The sequence below is a fragment of the Garra rufa genome, chromosome 5, assembly GCF_049309525.1.
Source record: "Garra rufa chromosome 5, GarRuf1.0, whole genome shotgun sequence".
NCBI lineage: Eukaryota > Metazoa > Chordata > Actinopteri > Cypriniformes > Cyprinidae > Garra > Garra rufa.
The window spans coordinates 7,003,708-7,024,697 of NC_133365.1; the positions used below are offsets into that span (position 1 = coordinate 7,003,708).

Sequence of the window (20,990 nt, forward strand, 5' to 3'; positions counted from 1 at the left end):
TCATTTTAAGGACTTTTATTTTGAAAATTTTATTTAGGACTTTTTAAGGATCCAGACACCAAAATATACAGATGCAATAAAATGGGGTCTTCATGGAAGCCTAGAGGCCGATTCCCTTTTTTGAACAAATGTATAATTTATGTATTATTGAGTGATGCATTTTTAATTTTAGTGAATGTTCTATTCATATAAAGACAAAACAGAAGCAATTCACTTTTGACACTTTTTTTATTTTTTGTTTTGTACAAAATGTATCCATCCAGTATCCAACAGATACTCCAACAACAAATGGCTTAAGTCAATTTACAAACCTTCATGACATTTATCCTTTTCACTGGACAAGAAGCAAGCGTGGGAGCATTTACCCACTTCCCGATCAAAACACTAGAAAACAAGCCTGCCTTCAGACAAAGCTAAAGAAACATACTTGATACAACAGTCATATTTAGCAGTGCCTTGGAATACTGGCACCTATGACCTTATTTAAATGTACAACAGAAATCACAAAAGACAAGCGCTGAGTTAGCAAACACCTAAAAACTGCAAAAGCCATGTAAGGAACGGACAGTCTGGCTCACAATCTGAAAGTGGGAAGGAAAAAAAAAAAAAAGATACATAGAGAGCAGCTCCTTCTCAAAAATGCTGGACCAACTACAGAACCAATGATTAAAAATAGAAAATAAAAAAAATTGAGGGTAAAAATGTTTTTTGGTTTTCACAGTTAAGTTTTAATGCACTGCATGCATGATGCTAACAATGGCATGAGATTGAGAAACATTTTTTTAAAATGCCCAGAAAGATTCAGTTCAGCTTTCTGATGAACTTTAACTGTATTAAAAAAACAAAACAATAAATGAAATCTACAAAATGAAAAGGAGAAAATAAAACAAAAAAAAAACAAGGGAAAATATAAACCGGTTTAAAACAATTCTCCCCTATCTCCGGTATCGGCCCCTCTCCTTCTCCCTCTCGCGGTCTCGAATCCGCTCTCTCTCACGGTCCCGTTCTCTGCCGCGCTCTCGTTCTCTGTCACGACGGCCGTCCCGTGGCCGGTCGCGCTCTCTCTGTCGGTCTCGCTCACGCGGTCGGCTCCTACGTCCGCTCACCACCGCCTGCGTTCGTCTCAGGAAATCGTCCACACGCATGTCGTAGTCATGCTGCCAAACCAAAGTTTTAAAGTAGGAATAAGTAATCATAAAATCACACATCGGCTCAGTTTATAAATGATGTTTAGATCTGATATCTAAACAACACTATGGTAGTATCTGAGCCATTTTAAACAACTAAACATTACCAAACTGGAGGCAAAGGAGCGCACAACCCTCTTTTCTCTGAAGCGTGCATCATGGGGCATGGGGTGGTGTCCGGAGTACGGTGGGTGAGCCTGCGGTGGAGGAGGATGATGATGCTGGTAGTATGGGTGCTGAGGAGGATGCTCCATTCCAGGATATGGGGCCTTTGGATAAAACAGTGTTGGAATTTAAACACATGGATTATGAGTAACAGATATGGAAAACTCTGGAATATGTCCAGTCTTACCATTCCTTGCCATGGGGGTGGAGGTCCAATGCTGTGGTGGAATTCTCTCATATAGTCATTGTAAGACTAGAAATACAAAAACAATTTAACTTAATGTTATTAATGTTTATAGAACAGATTTATAATTAGATTTTTATAGAATTAGCAAACTAGAAATCCAAGTCAACATGAAATTAATGTAAAATTAATTTGGTTTGCCTTTAAACAGGGTTCATACAGATACTTTCAAGCACTACTTTTTGATTTTCAAGGACTTCAATCAGATATCTCACCTCTTTCAAATTAAAATTCAAATAAAAATTGCATGTTTTTTACTGCCTTAATGGTTTGATGTTTTCTACTGTTAAAAAAAATCTAAAAATCCCCCAAAATCCCCCAAAATCCTGATCTAAAACAAATGATTTGCTATACGTATTCCGAAGTCCCGATCTAAATCTGAATCAAATGATTCACATTAATGTGAAGTTCCAATCTAAATCAAAAGATTCACAAACCTGCTCTAAAGTCCGATCTAAATTAAATTATTTGAGATCTAAATTCTCGATCTGAATCAAATGATTCACATTAATGTAAAGTTACCATCTTAATCAAATAATTTGCAAACCTGGCCCAAAGTCTTGATCTAAATCAAATTATTCACGATCTGAAGTTCCGATCTGAATCAAATGATTCACATTAATGCAAGTTCCAATCTAAATCAAATGATTCAGGAACCTGCTCCAAAGTCCTGATCTAAATCAAATGATCGGTGATCTGAAGACTCGTTCTAAATCAAATGATTCACGAACCCGCTATAAAGTATAGTTCTGATCTTAAAGTCCCAATATAAATTAAAGTATTTGAGATCTGAATTCTAGATCTGAATCAAATGATTCACATTAATGTAAAGTTCCAATCTCAATAAAAATCTAATGAATCATGAACCTACTCCAAAGTCCTGATAAAGATCAAATGATTTGAGATCCGAATTCTCAATCTGAATTAAATGATTCACATTAATGTGAAGTTCCAATCTAAATCAAATGATTCACAAACCTGCTCCGAAGTCCCAATCTAAATCAAATGATTCGTGATCTAAAGTCTCGATCTGAATCAAATGATTCACATTAATGTGAAGTTCCAATCTAAATTAAATGATTCACGATCTGAAGTTTTATTAACTGAAATAAGTGGAAAACATATTTCGTTTTTTTAATTGAAAAAATGTTAAAGATATATATAAAAATGAAACACTTATTCTTGAGATACATTGTCTTTAAATAACTCAAGCACTTTTTAACTACCTCTTTAGGAATAGCTATTTTCAAGGGTTTTCCAGGCCTTAAATTACACAAAATCCAATTCAATACTTCAACCATCCTTGTACGAACCCTGTTTAAATGCATTTGCCTGCATTAAAGTGCCACATTGTGCACAGGGTTGCCAAGCATTTAAAAAGGAAAATATCTAAAGCCTGCACAGGAAGTCACTAAATGATGTCATACATTAATTAGCATATTTACCACATCATTGCATCATATTTGCATTCTGCCTAGTAGGGCTGGGTAAAAAATATCGATTCTCCGATTTTAATCGATCTTCAATTTAACGCAACGATATCGATTCGGGAAATCCCCGAATCGATTCTTAATGCGCGTGCTTCAGCTTCACGTAAGAGGATATGAATATTCACCTCTCGTCCTGAAGGTGTCACCATCAGCTGCTTTTTTTGCAGAAAAATCTGGTGATCAAAAATGATTAGGCTGTAGTTAAGAACTGTTAGTTTTATGGACAGTTAGAATGTTTTGTATTATGATTGGCCTGTTTTGAACGTTTTGAATTTCTTAATAGATTTCACTGTTGCGCATTTACAGTCTTTTTATTTTTTTTACAGTAATGTGCATTTTGCAGTTTGTTTACATGGTGTACAATGGATGCACGTATTTATGACTTCTTGTGTGTTCACTTAAAATAAAAGTTGTTTAAAATAAACAACTGTGTGCACCCTATTATTAATGTAGATGTGTATTTCAGTAATAAACTTAAGTAGGAGAGTTTCAGTTACCAGCATTTATATCAAAATATGGATCCCATGTCTGCAAAACTAACATTTTAAATGAAATATTGATAGCTAATCGATATCGAATCGAAACCAAAAACAATAAGAATCGAATCGCCGAATTGGTCACAATACCCAGCCCTACTGCCTAGTGTCAGCCCTTTGCTTCTCACCTACTCTGTGCTCACATACTGTATTTAAATATAGCCAAATTTTTATTTTGGTTTCTGTTGTCAGACAACGGAAACAAAATGAAATAGTAAATCAAACATAACCTATTAAGTCACTTGCAAGCCATTTTCCAAGCTGCTGCTGTACATGGCAAAAAACATCCTGATTTACAACTGTGACATTATATTGCAAAATCATCATACACATAAGGTAAACACAATGGCTGTGCTGTGATTTTAGCTATTTTGACTAACGCTTACAGTGTGTAATATAACACTGGCAAGAAAATGGGTTGTGAATGGCATTTCATGTTGATTTAAGAGTGAAGAAAACAAAAACTTACTCCATTGAGAAACACGTCTCTTCTAACACCAGAGAAGCGCCTGTGAAAAGACAATAGGTTATAATACAACTCCCATTTACAAACGAAGGATAAGAGAGAAAGACAACAACACCAACCTGTCCACCGGTGGATTGCGAGGGTCTTGCATAAAACCTAAACAAATGGCAAAAATGACACAGATTGTCAATTACAGAAAAGCACATCACAAAACACAAGCAATAAAACCCAAAGTCCCAAAAGAACAATCTTATTTAAAAAGCCCCAAAACTCTACAACCATCTTGGCGAAACACATTTAGAAACTCCAGATCAGTGCAGTTTAGCTTTCATACTTACTATGCAGAAATACAACTGTCACCTAAGGTACCAACCTTAAAACACAAGTCACGATAAAGTGGCAAACAAGGGTAGAAAGAAAAACTTTTTGTGCCACATTACTGTGGCGTTCTTTCAGATAGCAGACCACTGAAGAGCGAGAGAGAAGAAAAGGAGAGCTCTACATGTTGCGGATATTGACCTGGTCTCTGAGGGAATTCTGGCGTGTAATCAATCCTGGGCCGCTTCCGGTTGTGCATGTCATATTCCTCTGGACGACGCCTACATAAACCAGGTACATTAATGTGAAACATGGCACTGATTTGAAAAAACAGACAGACATGAACCATACAAACAACATGACCTTCAGTTATCAGTGTGTGGGTACAAGAATACATATTTGTTGAGATTTCTTCTTCATTGTACAATCTAATATTTGAGTTAATAGTAAAGCACTTTGGTCAATTGAATAACATTAACCGGTGAGCAACCTAATGAATGCTAAACTACATGACACCAAGTAAAACATGGCTGTAGGCACGTGTTGTGCATTCACACAAACCAAATGTACAATCTTTCTTTGCTTAAAATCTTAGCATTCTGGGTTCAATGCAAGCAATAAAGTAATCGGACAGCATTTGTGACACAGCACTGATCGGAATCATTAATTATTAAATGGCTTCATTTGTTATATATGTAAGAGTGGTGCATTTGCACATTTGATTTGGTGGCAAAACCCTTATCAAAAGTTTTTCACATTTATCTCATTCACAGCGGTCATCAAAGCCATGCACATTCAGAAACATTGTGCATCATGCTGTGTTTTCAATATCTCACCACCAGTGTTGTTTTTAAGAGTGTATCAAGTTGTAAGATGCATCAAAAAATATTCAAATACACAGCTTCAAGAGTAAATAAGCATATAAAGCAGATAACATTTGCATGTTACATGGAAGCATATCAAAAAGGACTGTCACATTATCTGTGGTAATCAACACAATGCCACAAATGCTGCTGTAAGAGCAAAACACAAAGTTCTCAACTGTGGCCCTCAAAGTCCACTTTCCTGCAGAGTTTAGCTCCAACCTTGATCAAACTTCCGTGGAAGACCTTGATGAACTTGTTTAGGCGTGTTTGACTAGGGTTGGAGCTAAAATTTGCAGGAAAAGGAACTTGAGGAACTTGAGTTGTACTTGTACCGAACCCTTAAATACTAAAGCCGTATTGATGTTGACTGATGTTCTATCAATGCTCAATCCTCAGCAGAGCTCTACAGTGTGAGCATTACACCGTGTTCATATGTGAAAACTTATTTGGACACCCATGAATGTGAAATCACTCGAGGAACACCATCAGAATAAACTCCCCAGTGCATTTACTCTTAATGGGAAATGGTTTCACACTGCGCTTCGGCTGCTTTTCATTGTCTTCCAATCGGGTCAACAGAGAGGTGACAAAATCAAAAAGCTACTTATGTTTATGGGACATTCTGGCGTTTTGCATTTTTGATATTGCCAGTCAAGTTCATAAAAATGTGCTTCCAGACTCTGAAGTTGATATCCATATATATTTCAATATTATATGTGACCCTGGAGCACAAAACCAGTCGTAAGTAGCACGGGTATATTTGTAGCAATTGGCAAAAATACATTGTATGGGTCAAAAATATCGATTGTCTTATGCCAAAATATAACACTAAGTAAAGATCATGTTCCATGAAGACATTTTGTCAATTCCCCACCATAAACATATCAAAACGTAATGTTTGATTAGTAATAAGCATTGCTAAGAACTTCATCTGAACAATTTTAAAGGTGATTTTCTCAATATTTTGCATGCTCAGATTCAAGGTTTACAAATAGTTGCATCTCCTGCCAAATATGTCCCATCCTTGCAAACCATACATCAATGGAAAGATTTTTCAGCTTTCAGATGATGTATAAATCTCAATTTCGAAAAAGTTACCCTTATGCCTGGTTTTGTGGTCCACGGTCACATATTACTTGACAAAGACATTAGTTTGCTAATAAACCTTTTCAAATGCCAGGTATGTGTCAGCATTAACGTTAGCCCTTTAAAAAAAGAAATACTGAGATTTACCTGAAAGTTACCGTAGAGCCCTGCTCAGAATTGTATAAGTTTGCCTAGTTTTTGCTGTGTGCCCCGAAGCCCAAAAGCCAAATGCATTCAACTGTGCCATGATTCTTTTTCTAGTAATCTTTTTCCTAAACTCAACTACTCGAACAAATACTCAATAAATAAATGCCCTTTGTGAAAATGTAATTCTAACATATGGTAAGAAACCCAATATGTCAAAAAGAAAAAAACAGTATCTACAGTGGAGAACAATAAAATCTGGTTGAGAGTGTGACATACCGCATTCTTGTAGTTTTGTGACTGCTAACGTTGGCAAATACTTTAAAGAGTAAAAGTTCATTTAAAAGTCCATCTTATGCTTTAACACATTTTAAACGGAAGGGCTCGGTAAAGCAGAAGAAGGGGGAGTGATAAGGAGTGGTGCAGTCCATTGCAAAGCAAACCAAAAAGACCAAGAGAAGATCCAGACATCTGGAAATAACCCTTCTCTTGGGGTACCAGTCCATGGAGGGCTCAGAGAAACACAGAAGAAGGGAAGGGTGGAGGCATCATTTTACACCATCTTTAGTCCAGAGGAGGGAAACCAAACCGCCTACCTACCACCAGCTGGAACATCCCATCGATTGAGAGGAAGGGGCTTTTTTTTGGTAACAAAGAGGGTGGGGAAAGGGGAGGGGCGCGTACACGCGTAACGCATCCGAACTGGTGTCCGTCAGATGGGGCTGAGGGGGCCAGACAATGCAAACCAACAAACTTCCTCAATGTTTGTCTGGAGAAAGTAGGGATGCGTTTAAGTCCTTTTTTGGGGCCATTTTTCTCATTTTGAGCACTGTGGTATGGAACAGAGTTCATGTAAAGCAGCGCTCTGAGCGATTCGAGTCCATAAGCACTGCAAAGCTTTGCAGAAGAACATGCTCTTTCTTTTCCTTTCCTCCCTGTCTCTCCCTCTCTGTTTTCATTCTTTCCTTCACCGCTTGACGCTACACCCCGCACACTTCAACTATCTACATCGGCAAGCACACACTGGAGCTTTTCTCTGCAAAGAAGTCCCAAAATACGCTCCTCTTGAACGCTTTCTCTTTTTTTAAACAACGACTGCTTTCTGCCCCTCAAATCGATGTGCCATCTTCTGTTTAATTATTAAGGCTCCTTTTAAAAGAGTCCCAAATTTGACTGGCTCTATCCCCCATGGACACTCCTGCAAGAAAAGGCTTTGGGAACAAATTTAAACACAGTCTCATCTACACAAAGACACAAACCTCAGTGCTACAACTACAGAGTTAACTAGACCATTCTGAGGCTTAAGTTGTTAACAGTTAACAGAGGCATGTCAGGTCAATCGTTACACCATTTCAACTCCCATTAACTCCCGTCAGCATTAACAATAGCACGGATGATTTACGCTGTGACTTTCCCCACAAAAGCCGCAGCCGGTCCGGTTTGCTCTGGTCGGCTTGGTTCGTGGCTCTTCTCTGACCCTCGCTCAAGTGACGATGGAGACGAAGGTGGAAAAATGCTAAGGTGGCAAAAACACACACTTGCTCCCTTCGCACCAGGTGACAGGGACACAAGTGCGCACTATCAGTCCAAAGAACATTTCTAACCTTCCCATGTCCCGAGGGACGGGCTCTCTGTGGGGTAGTCGGCCCCGAGATCGAGGCTCTGAGTGCATCCTCCTCTTGTGGCGCATTTTGTGAATGACTTGATACAAGTCAATGCTCTCGTCGGGTGGGAAGAGCATGCACAGCTGTGTCCCGCAGTCTAGTTCGATCTCCTGTAGACGGACGTTCGCAGAGGTCCAAGAGATCATGCGAAGCAGAGAAAAGAAAGAAAATTAATTTAACATTAACTGACCAAATTACCTGAGACTAAAAACGACATGGGATGAGAGGCTAGAAGTAGACAGGAAAACTTTATTTGGGTTCTATTTAATCAAAAACAACTATGCATGTAACCATAAAAAAAAATCTCACAATACAATAATTTCGCAATATGAATCCATGATATGATGTTTATCGTCTTGGAAAAAATGGGAATTTAATACATTTTTTAATTAAACTATTCTAATTTAAAGCACTTTGAGAGTTCAAAATTAAGAGCTCCAACCAATGTTCTTAACTAAGAAAACTTAAGTCAGAGAAAAGAATATCAGTGAATTGTACCTGAATTTTAAAGGGGACCCTCTTTTTATTTGTGATATACTGTCTCAGTCAAAATTACATTCACACTGGTGTTTTAGAAAGGCAAACAATTTAGAGATAATAACAACAACAAGTGACAAAAATAGACATATACTGTAAAACAACTGCACTGTAAAACAAATAAAAATAAATCATTCATGGGTATATTATTTTTTGCTTTAATCTACAGTAGCAAAATTCCTAATTTCTACACTTGAAGTAGATATTTTAAATTTGGACTGCTTTTATTTTGACGGAAACAGCAGTAGAGCTTTTATTTTGAAGGAAAACAGGCTTACAATAACGTGTCTCACTACAAATCTAGTGAAATGCTGTAATCATCTGCTGCAAAAAGGCATAACTAGTGGCTGCTGCATCCCCAAACATGCAATAAAACAAATAAACAACGCATACATTCAGAGTAAACTGATCCGTTTTGAGGCACAGAAAACACCAGATCATGAGCTGATCGAAGTGTGCACTTTGCTTTGCCTTTGAAGCAATATGATTACTGTTTTTTTTCTTTAAAAAAAACCCCCTCAAGTATAAAAAAAAAGTTAGCAGGGAGGGTAAAAAAAAAACAACAAAAAAAATATATATTATTGTTGAGCCTTGAACAATTTGGATTCATTGTATGTAAGAAAGAAATTATTAAGAGAATAAACTGGGTTACAGAGGGAGTTTCCCATTAAAACGACTAACCTGTCCATCACGTCCAATCTTCACAGGCTTGTGCTCATTCCATGGGTTGGAGAGGTGAGCCGTTTTGGTGAAAGGTAATTCCCGCCTTCAAACAGAAAGAAAAACCTTAGTAGCTCAGTAACTGTAAACTACAAAAAAAGTAAACAAAAACCCTGGTTTTTACCTGCAAATCCAGTCAATTTTAAAGACTCCTCCAAGCATCTTGGCATTCATGCCTGCAGGCAAGACCCAGTGGATGGGAGAACCTCCATGATGAGATTCAGACGAGAGTCGAGCAAAACCTAAAATAAAACCACACTAAATGAGTTAGCAGGTGCAAAACAGAGTTAAATGTTAGACACCATTTGTAAGACATACCTTGAAACTTCCCACTCTCCCTAACGGAAAAGACGAGCACAACACTTCGAGCAGAGCGAAAAGCTGCGTTGAGCTTTTTCTCGTTGACGGGCAAAGTGGACCAAACACCCTGTGGAGAGATCACGCACACCATGTTAATGCCTCCGTTAAACTCGAGTCTCTTCAAACAGTGCTGTAAGTGGCTTACCTTTGCTTTAGCCAGGGAAACGTTTTCATGATTGTTGCTCTTAATTAGAAAAAACCTGGCCTCTCTCAGGATATACTTCAGCTTGCTGGTTTGATCTTTAAAAAGACAAAAGGGGGAAAAGGTCACAAAAGCAGTAACTGAAGTCAGTAAAAATGATCTGAATGTTAACTGATTTTCTTACCCTTTCTCACAGCTCTGACAGAAGAGGACAGTTTTTCATGTTTCTTTTCAGATCCTAAAAGTGAAAAACACTACGCTTTAACATTTATAATACAAAAAGAAACATGCGCTGCTGCTGCTGGTGGCCCATGATTTTGACCGGTCCTATAGAATATGAACGCAGTACAACTGGCTTAAACAAAGATCATTCCCACAAGCTTAACACAATAGTGTAAGATTAGACAAAATGTAGTTGTTGGAAATTTACACTATGTCAGGTTGCCATCAGGTGTGTATAAATACAATTATGATTCAGCCATCTGTAATCTGACCTGCTCCGCCAAGGATCAGTCCATCTACACTTAAGCCAATCACCATATACAATCAATTTTATCTTAATTTTACCCTTGCATTACCATAACTATAACTTTTTTTTACTGCTCTAAGAAACTCAGACATCTCTCTGCAAATCTCAAAAGACTGACAGCTCAGCTGATCAACTTGAATTCTACTCTTGCATAGTTTCACTCAATCCATGTTCATTTATTTCTAACTAGCTCTGTAATAAATGGGACAACATAGTCAAGTTGGTTATCATCACAAAATAAACCCGTGTCATGGTTTATTTTGACCAGCCGACTATATATTAGCCTTTCCGTACATTTAATTTTACAATTTAGCCTTTTCTTTGAAAGCCAACAGGGCAGAGGCAAGTCAGCTTACACTGCTGAATTAACTCAAATGACTAAAGCCTAATCTGAAATCGTTTTATTAGTATTGTTAAGGGACTCTTTAATACCTGTATAGGATTCTGAAGCTGAACTTCCACTTCTATCAAAAACGATTGGTGATATCCCTCTAGCGTGCTTCTTGGCTTTGCTTCCCTCATCTGAACAGTAAACGGGAGAACACGTCCCTTATGTTAGAATATCAAGGATTATTTAAGATCTATAGGGCTCCAATTTCTAGCCAAATTGTTTTTCTGTCTTTTGACGAACACAGCCAGGTAGCGACCCGTAGTGAAAACTTCTAACAACGTGAGATCAACTCGTCACAGGTAAGAATACAGTTGTATATTTAATGGACACGTAATAAAGCATTTTCATGGTCTTTTATCTGCATGTCTGCTCCAAAACCCAGTGAACTGCCAACCTAGGCAAAGTTGGAGGCATCACAGAGGCTTTCCTGATGTGAAGGTGGCTGAAATGGTTGCAAGCTCCAAAAGAGTTGCAAAATGAAATCCTAAAATGCTTTCCAAAAAAACTCTCTTATCTTAGGCTATGTTCACACTGCAGGCCAATGTAGCTCAAATCCATTTTTTTGCTCACATGTGACTCGGATTTGTTTTTTCATGACAGTGTGAACGGCACAAACCACATGGAATCTGATCTTTTTAATTCCGATTTGTGCCGCTTCCGTATGTGGTACCAAATTCAATACGGGTCAGATGTTTTGCAATGTGACCACATCGAACATGTGTCACGATTCTGTGCTCATGAGTAACTTTTTTTGTGATTTGACATACCCAAAGTTATCAAGACCGTTGCGAAAGGTAGTACAGTGATGTGTCAGAAATCATATGCATTACAGTCACAACACATTGCAAGCAAAATGAGGGCTTGCATTATAGTTAAATAAGTTGTCACATCCTTCTCTTTATTTTTTTATACTGCCTGCGCATAATTTCGCTGACTTCTGCGGCAGCTCAAACGATAAATATATGCACAATTGCTTTATGTCCTCCATGTTTACTTCCATATAACAGCCTGCTGCACAAGTGTTGCCAAGTCCACAGTTTTCCCACTGAAGTAGAGCTGCATGAAAAATTGAAATGAACTCAAAATCGCAATTAGGCAGAAGCTGCAATTGTCATGCGTATCTTTCAGTGAACCACGGCTCTGTGATCAGCAGTAAATTTTCATCCGAAGGCCAGAGGGCGCTTTAGTGCGGAAACTCCAAATACGCCTCGAAGAAGAAATCACTTCAGCTGAATTAACAGAAGAATAAACTGCTTTCGTTGATTCAGTGTGACTAAAAGACACAACTACGACAATATGTGACCCTGGACCACAAAACCAGTCTTAAGTCGCTGGGGTATATTTGTAGCAATAGCCAAAAATACATATCATGGGTCAAAATTTTTGATTTTTCTTTTATGCCAAAAATCATTAGGAAATTAAGTAAGGATCATGTTCCATGAAGATTTTTTGTAAAATTCCTACTGTAAATATATCAAAATGTAATTTTTGATTTGTAAAATGCATTGTTAAGAACCTAATTTGGACAACTTTAAAGGTGATTTTCTCAGTATTTTGATTTTTTTGCACCCTCAGATTCCAGATTTTCAAATAGATGTATCTCGGTCAAATATTGTCCTATCCTAACAAACCATACATCAATAGAAAGCGTATTTATTGAGCTTTCATGTGATGTATAAATCTCAGTTTTGTAAAATTTAACCTTATGACTGGTTTTGTGGTCCAGGGTCACATATATGGTTTATCTCAGTTCTTATTATTGTAATTTTCATTATAATAAAGAATATTTATAATGCAATGCTTTTAGCACTGCTTAGAACACTATGAAATATGTTGTGCCTTATTCTGAGTTAGAAGCCACATCATCTCAAAGAAGGATTTATTTCAAACTCAGAGTAAAAAAAAAAATATTAAATGTGGTATTTTCACATGCTTTCAGATGTAGCGCCATTTACTACACAGCGCTGTAGTTCACTGAGAAGCTACGCAAACAGCCCCTTACTCATTAGCCCCTTTCAAACAGCAATCCTGGTAAATTGCTGGAAAATTAGCAGTACGATGGTAAATACAGAAATATGCTGTTCACACAGGCAACAGCATTCTGGCTTTTTAACGGTAAGAGGCCATTCATAAAACAGCACCAAAATGCCGGCAAATTCCATCATTTCAGCAGAAATGCTTCAGTTTCACTAAGCAATTTGACAACGAACTATAGTGACCGGCATAAGGAATGATCAAACAGAATGCACTTATTGCTCTTATAAACCAAAGATGCGCATATCATCATCCAACTGCGAAGCCGGAGCGCTGCTGAATGATTACACAACTGGCTTTACTGACAAAATGCAAATGACAATCGCCTTTTATTAATCGTGCAGCCCTAGAATTGGAATTTTTCCACTGTTGCCGCAGACTGTTTTTCACATGATCTTTACCCCTCAGTATGCGATTGGGCTAGTTTTGAGAAGCAAATGGGCAGATTTTGTTGTAAAAACCTGGCAACCCTGTTCGTATTGTTCTTTTGCACATCAGGGCTCGCAAAATCTCAAAATCTCCGGTAGCCCTTCGGGCAGGTACTCTTCATATTTTGGTAGCCCGAAAATTAATTTAACTAGCCCAAATAAAAAAAAGACTATTTTCTTTTTAAATATAGAAAATCAGATAGGAGTCTAAATGTCAATCAAAAATGTTTTCAATACACAAATATAAACAAATATCAAGGAAGGAATTTTATTTCACTATTTAGTTTATAATTAAAGGCAATTTCTTTATTTTGAAGAGCAAGTAAAATGAACACAGTATGAGTGGGGTTGGACAATGTACAATATAATATTCGGTCATAAAATGATTTATAATTCAGATACAGAATTACAAAATCTTATACAATGGCATTTCAGCCTTTATACCATTTAAAAGGGATAAATTAAGTATATAATTTATTATATTTATTCAAAACATAAATATTACTGTCTTAATAGTTTATATTTTTAGAAGGCACGTTAACTTCTTTCACATTAACTCTGTCAGGAGGGCGCGCTTTAGGAGCTCTGAAATATTAAGGTTTCCCTATTAACGGCTGTATACAAAGCAGCATTAATGCAGTTTTATCAGGCATGAAATGAAAATACCGACGATACTTTCTGAGGACAGTCGGTTCCCTTCAGATACATTCATATAAAGACATCCGTGTGGCGTTTTGACTATGAAACGTGCAGTACGTATATTTTTATTCAATGACATCTTTGCCTTTTGAAGTTTAATCCAGCCCTATTGTGATTCTCGTCTTTCAGTACTCAACTGTAAGACCCCTTAATATTATCATTAAGATTTTTCTTTTACTATTTAACATATTTAAAACTTTTAATGGCCTTAAATGTGAGAGCTTGTAGGCAAAGCTTACTCCCAGTGAAAGCACAGCAAATGAGAAATTCAAGTTTCATCATGCTATACCAAATATACTAAGGCCCGGTTTCACAGACAAGGCTTAAACCAAGCCAGGATTAGGCAATAGTTAAATTAGGACATTTAATTATTTGTATTTTTTTTTTTTTATAAACGTGCTTAGTAAAAAATATTACTAATGTGCATCTTGAGACAAAACAAAGGCACCAATATATTTTAAGATCAGTCAGTGCAAGTTTCTTTCAGTTTAAACAGCTTTTAGTCTAGGACTAGGCTTAAACTTTGTGAAACCGGGGCTAAAGCTGTGAAATACAAAAAATGTCAGATTTACAAATACATTTGTCTTCAAATAGAGGTTTGTAATGATGTGACTCTCCTCATAGCTGGTTGGCTCGTTCATGGTTTACAAAACTTCATAAGGGTCATTGAATTGAGAAAACAAATTTCTCTGATCTTTCAACAAGAGATCATTTGACTAAATACACATTCTGTAAGTTTCAGAACTCAAAACCATCTGATTAGCCACATTTTATCTCAGTATGATGTTACAGTGCAACAAAAGATTGCCTCTGCAAAATATCAACACCTGCTACTACAGCATTACTACTACAACGCGTCACATCAACCAAAAACTTTTTTTAACAGGTATGTTAAATGCAGTTGTCTTGAAAGGAAGGAATTGACATCTCTAGTTTCAACAATATTCGTTCCTCAAACATTCCCCTTTAACAGAATACTTTTTTGCAAACTGACCCACATTGGGTTTTTGACCACTCCTGGAGCCATATTGAAATTCCAATATCTCTAGAAGCAAATCATATAGGTCCTTAAAAATAAACGTGTTTCTTAAGACCCAATATTTAAAAGGGCATTAAGATATCTTTAATACTTCTTGAGTTACAGGGATGCTAACATCGGAGAAAAACTTGAAAAGTGCCGTTTCCCCATTTTTGAACGATCACCATTGGCACGTAATGCAGCAATATGGCTAAAGTCAACAGATTTTACTTAAAAGACTTACCAATCTCTGTGTAAAAACAACATGACGCTGCCATTTTTCGTGATTCATGTTGTCACCCCCCCCCCCACCCGTAACTTGACTCTGAATCTCAGGTGAAAATTGCCATTTAGACCTCCCTCTACAAAATTGTAAATATCCAGCAATGACTTTTAATATCTTGGCTATCATCACTATACATGTTTATCTTTCTTCAGAAAAAATATGAGCCGGGGACCTCTGGTTGAGTTGACACAGAATGACCCTTATCATATTAAACCTGGGGTTGGCAAAGGGTTGAAAAATTCCCAGTAAATTTCTGGAAAGTTTGCAAAAATCCCAGAGAGATTTAAAAAAAAATCCTGGAAAGTTTCCAAAATTTCTAGCACGTTTCCCAAATTTACTGGAAATGTTCCACATTTTCGCAACCCTAATTGAACCCGAAATATATTATATTTGAAGAATGTTTCAAAAAGGTCAGATTTTGCTCACAATGCTTCTAGGTAGCTGCCTATGTTGATAGCAGACTGTGAGGCAGCCCACTAGGGTTTGGAACAGAGTATTTTAGCAACCTCTCAGAGAACATCAACACCATGAGCATGAGGATCATGATTGTGAAAATGCTACACGGAGGACATTTTCTACTAATCACCAAACTGCGGTCTTCGGTAGCTCATACCTGACGCCTCTGAGCCTGAGGCTGAATGCACAGACTCTCCCTCCGAGAAGGACACAGAGTCAGACTGGGAATCACTGGCCTCACTGCGAGTGTCGTAGTCGTTCTGTTCGGTTCCCTCCCGTGGGTCCTCTTCCTCCAGTTCATACTCCTCCTCTTCTTCATCCCCTTCCTCCTCCTCTTCTTCCTCCTCATCCTCTTCCTCCTCCTCATCTCCTTCCTTCTCTTCCCCTTCCTCCTGCATGGCTCCTTCCTCTTCAACATCCGAGCAGTTGCCCTCAGAGGAAGCCACAGAGCTGCCGGTCGCATATTCTTCTGAATGAGCTTCTTCCTCTCTGGAGGAGCGACTCGCTCTGCCCGTGCTGTCCTCACTTGTCCTCCGCATTTTCTGAAAAAAGCCGTTTGCATTACACACCATGCTTTCTGTGTAACATAGATGCTGATTTGTTTTACAAAACATATTTTTTAAACATGTTTGAACTGACATTGCTGTAAAATAATAGTTGATTTTTATAACAATTACCCCGTTCAAAAGTTTACATACACTTGATACTTAATACTGTGTTGTTACTTGAATGATCCACAGCTGTTATTTAGTGATAGTTGTTCATGAGTCTTTTGTTTGTCCTGAACAGTTAAACGGCCCACTTGTCCTCAGAAAAATCCTTCAGGTCCCACAAATTTGTTGGTTTTCCAGCATTTTTTAGTATCTGAACCCTTTCCGACAATGACTGCATGATTTTAAGATCCTTTTTTTTTTTACACTAAAGACAACTGAGGGACTCATATGCAACTATTACAGAAGGTTCAAACGCTCAGATGCTTCAGAAGGAAACACTATGCATTAAGAGCCGGGGGTGAAAACTTTTGAAAAGAATGGAGATTTGTAGATTTTTCTTATTTTGGTATTTTTTAATTCATTTACTACTGCCCTTCAGAAGCTACAGAAGAAATTACATGTTACATAAGTTAAATTTACCCTTATCTTCAATTTTTTTCCCTTCTGAAGCTTTTGAATTGGGTAATTTTTATTAATTCAATTATTATTTTCTCTTGTGGACTATATGTAAATATCTTTTATGTGAAATAATTATTCAGGCAAGTACTAAATAAAAATATAATATGCATTTTGTATGATCCCTCTTATTTTGGTAAATAATTAACATTTTGCAGATTCTGCCAGGTGTAAGTGACTTCAACTGTATAATCTCAGTCTCGGTCACTCTCCATTTAAAAGCTCACCAGGTACATGTATAATAATACTAGATAGAATAGTGATAACAGTTTAACACAATTCATACACAAATTTTTAGAGATATGCTTTACTAAACAACAAAATGTTGAAGAAAAAAAACACAAATAATAGATACTAATGATTCACAGACACCAGCCAATTCACTGGACATCATTTTTAAAGATGATGAGCATGGAGAAATAATTTAGACAGTAAATTCAGCAATATCTAATAATTTATCTAATTATTACACTGGATTATGCACACAATCTAATTTATTCTTCCAATAAAGCACTTAAAAACTTCATCTCCCCTTTTCTTCTCTTCTGATCTTTATTAAAACCCTTTAAAACATTTTTTTATTTTTTGCTAAATTGTGTTTTAATTTTCTGTGTTCCATTTTATTTTTCTAAATTCTATTACCAGTTATAAATATTTTAATTAAAAATTTAAATGTTACGCATTAGATTTTAATAATGAAAAAATTATTTGTTAATAATAAACCTATGAAATAATTTTTTACAAAGTCTGTTTGATTCATACATTGCAGTATGTGTATCTTTGTTTTGCTGCATTTATTTGACCTATTTTTGTCATTTGCTTCTTTGCTTTTATTAATTATTGTTGTTGCAACAACCTTATCTTCTTAATTTAAATATCAAATTCTGTCATTTTTGACTCAGGAAGAGATAATTTCATTTATTAAAAAAGGAACAAAACGTCATATTTTCATTAACAAACTTGAATGTTTTGAATCATTCATCAAATGCGTCAAATGTTTTTGTTAAGGAACATAAGAGACACAAATTTTGACAATGATAACACATTCTCTCTCTCTCACGCTTGTTTATTTACTTGATGGCTACACCACATGACATTACTTAAGTCAATAAATGTATATTTATAATCTATGGCAAAATTGTCCTGTCTTACCTCTGTCAGCTCAGGCATCAGGGGTTTGATCCGTCTTTGGGAGTCTCTGCTGCGGGACAGGCCTTTTTCACCATATCCTTTAGATAAATCAGCCCGGGGTGCTCCCCCTCTTCCAGCATGGTTCTTTCTGTCTTCATAGAGGTCTTCTGGTGCATGTCTTCCTCTGACACTGCTTGTCTTTTTGGACCCAGAAGAAGGGGCAGCTCTCTTTAATGTCTGTCTGTTAGTGTGTCCTGACGCTCTCAGCCGCTTTGCATCCTGGCTGTCTACTCGTTCGTGCTTCCTTTTAGACCCTGAGACATGAGGTAAACAATCATGTGGTTAATGTGGTAATACTCTCAGAGAGACAGACATTTAACCATCAGCAGTCTAGTGCTCAGTTTACACTGTCGATGATCTGCAGGAAAACACAGAGTCAATCATACGAACACACACAAACATGTACATGTGAATCACATTGTTATATGTACTTTTAAAGGCTACTTTTTTCAGTCTTTCCAATAAAAAGCATGTCATATTATCTTTGAACACGTGGAAAATGACTTCAAGTGTGAGTCAAAATCTGATCAGGCAAAGCTTTAAAATGGTGTTTTGCACATTAACATACCTTTTTTCTCATTAATGTCATGTTCACTCTCCGGGTTGTAGAGCTCATCGTCCTGGTCAGGAGCATCAGTCAAAATGTCTTCCAGTACATTCAGTTCCCCATCTGGAAATGAACGTACAGAGTGTAAAACTATTTCAAATACTGCATTTAAGCATACTGGCATGTTTAGGTCACCTACACCAACATGAAACACAATGGCATACAGTATTAAATACAATACAGTAACAGACTCATGATTATCAATAACTAACCAAATTCATATCTATAAAAACTAATACAGCATTTACGAAAAATACGTTAACTATTAAACAGTTTTCAACAGATTTAAGTAAAAAGAGCAAACGCTGTAATTCTACATTTGCAGAAATGCATCCATTGTTTATGCTGAGATATTTAACGTTAAGTTACATAATGTGTTTTACATAACATATAAACATAACAGGCCTATTTTGATGGATACGTTCCTAAAAGCTGATTGGACAGACAACAGAGATCTTATAAACAAACAGCGACATTTTTTTCCAAAATCATTCAATATAAACAAAGCCCTCCATGATAAACATGCGTTAGCATCCTGCTAAGCTAATGATCGCTGTTGTGTTTCATCAACAAACTATTTTCTAGACATCTAGTGAAAATGTAAATGAATGTAGCAGAAATAATTAGTCCACTGTATTAAATAAATGGCTCAAAAAAGGCAGGTAACTATTTGTTTTGAACAAATCTTTGGCTAGTTCAGGCACAAATATCATCGTTTACCTTTCTCATCTCTCCTGTCGGCAGACATCTTCGGCCCCCGTGGATTGAATAAACCTTAAAAGACCTCCTCTCTCTCCTTCTTTCTCCTTCTAGATTTGCTCTTGACAATTCTGTTTATTCTAAGTTCTTTTTAGAAAATCGTACAGACCATTAAATGTTTTGTGGCTCGGTTGTGTATGTGTCTGCTCTAAAATGGCGGACCTCTTCCTCCCGCATCGCAGCGAATGAGGGTTGCCAAATATTCAGAGGTATATTACGCTTTTGTTATACACACGGACACGCTTCAGACACATTTATGCCCGAACAATTTATCTTTCAGTATGCGCGTTTCAATTACAGAATTGCTTAAAACTTTCGCGCTATTTTATAAATATGTGCGTTCCCATTATAAAACGATATTTTATAAATGTCGATTAAAAAGTATTGCGAAATGACGGCGTTTCCATTAACCGCATGTTATGTGACTGAAACATAATTTTTCCTTTCGCGATAAGTCATGGCAATGGATTTTTGTGCTATATCTAATCGAATGTGACCTAATGCAAAAAAACGTTTTCCTAAATATTCCTTTTTTAAATTGCCTGAAAAACCACCTCATTTTAAGCAATTGACACGTTTCCATTAGGTATTTACCCCTTAAATTTTGCGAATTTAAATTGCGAATTGAAAAATTGGCCTATGCCAAAAAGTTTCGAAATCCGAAAAAGGAATAGCCTATTTCGCAAAACAGCAATGGAAATGTTTTTTTTTTCCCCCGCGTTTACATGTTACATTCGAATAAATGTAGCCAAAATCACACAAAAATCTGTTGCAATGACTTATCGTGAGGGGGAAAAAATATGTTTTAAATGTAAATGTAAATGTGGAAAAAATGTTTCCACTGCTGTTTTGCTAAATACTTTTTTTTTTCAAATTGCCTGAAAAACCACCTCATGCGAGTATAAAAACTTTTTTGTGATGTATGGAAGTCTTTGCGCAATAAGCTGCGTGTACATTACAGATTTGCGCAAAACTTTGGGGCTATTTTATAAATGTCTATTATAAAATATTGCAAAATGATGGCATTTCCATTAACCGATGTTATGCGACTGAAATGTAATTTTGTTTCCTCTCGCAATAAATCATGGCAACAGATTTTTGTAGGATTTTGGCTATATTTAATCCAATGTGACCTGTAAATGCGGAAAAAAAACATTTGCATTGCTGTTTTGTGAAATATTCCTTTTTATAAATGCCTGAAAAACCACCTCATGTGAGCATAAAAACTTTTTTGCAATATATGGGAATTAAAAAAAACTTATCTAAAGCAAAATTGCTACAAAGTGCATCATATTTTGTGAGAACGTGACATACTATAGCTATAGCTAAAAGTAGTACTTTTGGGGTAAGCACCTCACTATTAGTATGAAGCAAGTATTGAATTTCATTCTGCAAATAATGTAGCATGTTTCATGTCACTCTTTACTATGGTCTTTTACTGCACATATTTCTTGCACACACCTGTCACCTTTCTTGCAGGACACTGAGAACAAATGGA

At 36.7% G+C, this 20,990-nt stretch overlaps 1 protein-coding gene across 2 annotated transcripts; it reads right to left on the reverse strand.

The window, feature by feature from the left end:
* Positions 1-71: 71 nt before the first annotated feature.
* On the reverse strand, positions 72-19,661 carry ythdc1 (YTH N6-methyladenosine RNA binding protein C1). Of its 2 annotated transcripts, none has more exons than XM_073841302.1 (16): positions 19,454-19,661; positions 18,695-18,796; positions 18,088-18,380; positions 15,924-16,308; positions 10,110-10,163; positions 9,929-10,023; positions 9,742-9,850; positions 9,548-9,665; positions 9,385-9,469; positions 8,107-8,276; positions 4,608-4,687; positions 4,208-4,244; positions 4,092-4,131; positions 1,540-1,605; positions 1,322-1,456; positions 72-1,157 (listed from the first exon to the last, which is right to left on the reverse strand). In XM_073841302.1, the coding sequence occupies exons 1-16, from the start codon at positions 19,479-19,481 to the stop codon at positions 936-938; spliced, it is 2,019 nt and encodes a 672-aa protein (XP_073697403.1). In that variant the 5' UTR covers positions 19,482-19,661; the 3' UTR covers positions 72-935. The 2 variants fall into 2 exon arrangements, with proteins under 2 accessions (XP_073697403.1, XP_073697402.1); XM_073841301.1 differs by having other exon boundaries at positions 79-1,157; positions 1,295-1,456.
* Positions 19,662-20,990: the final 1,329 nt, after the last annotated feature.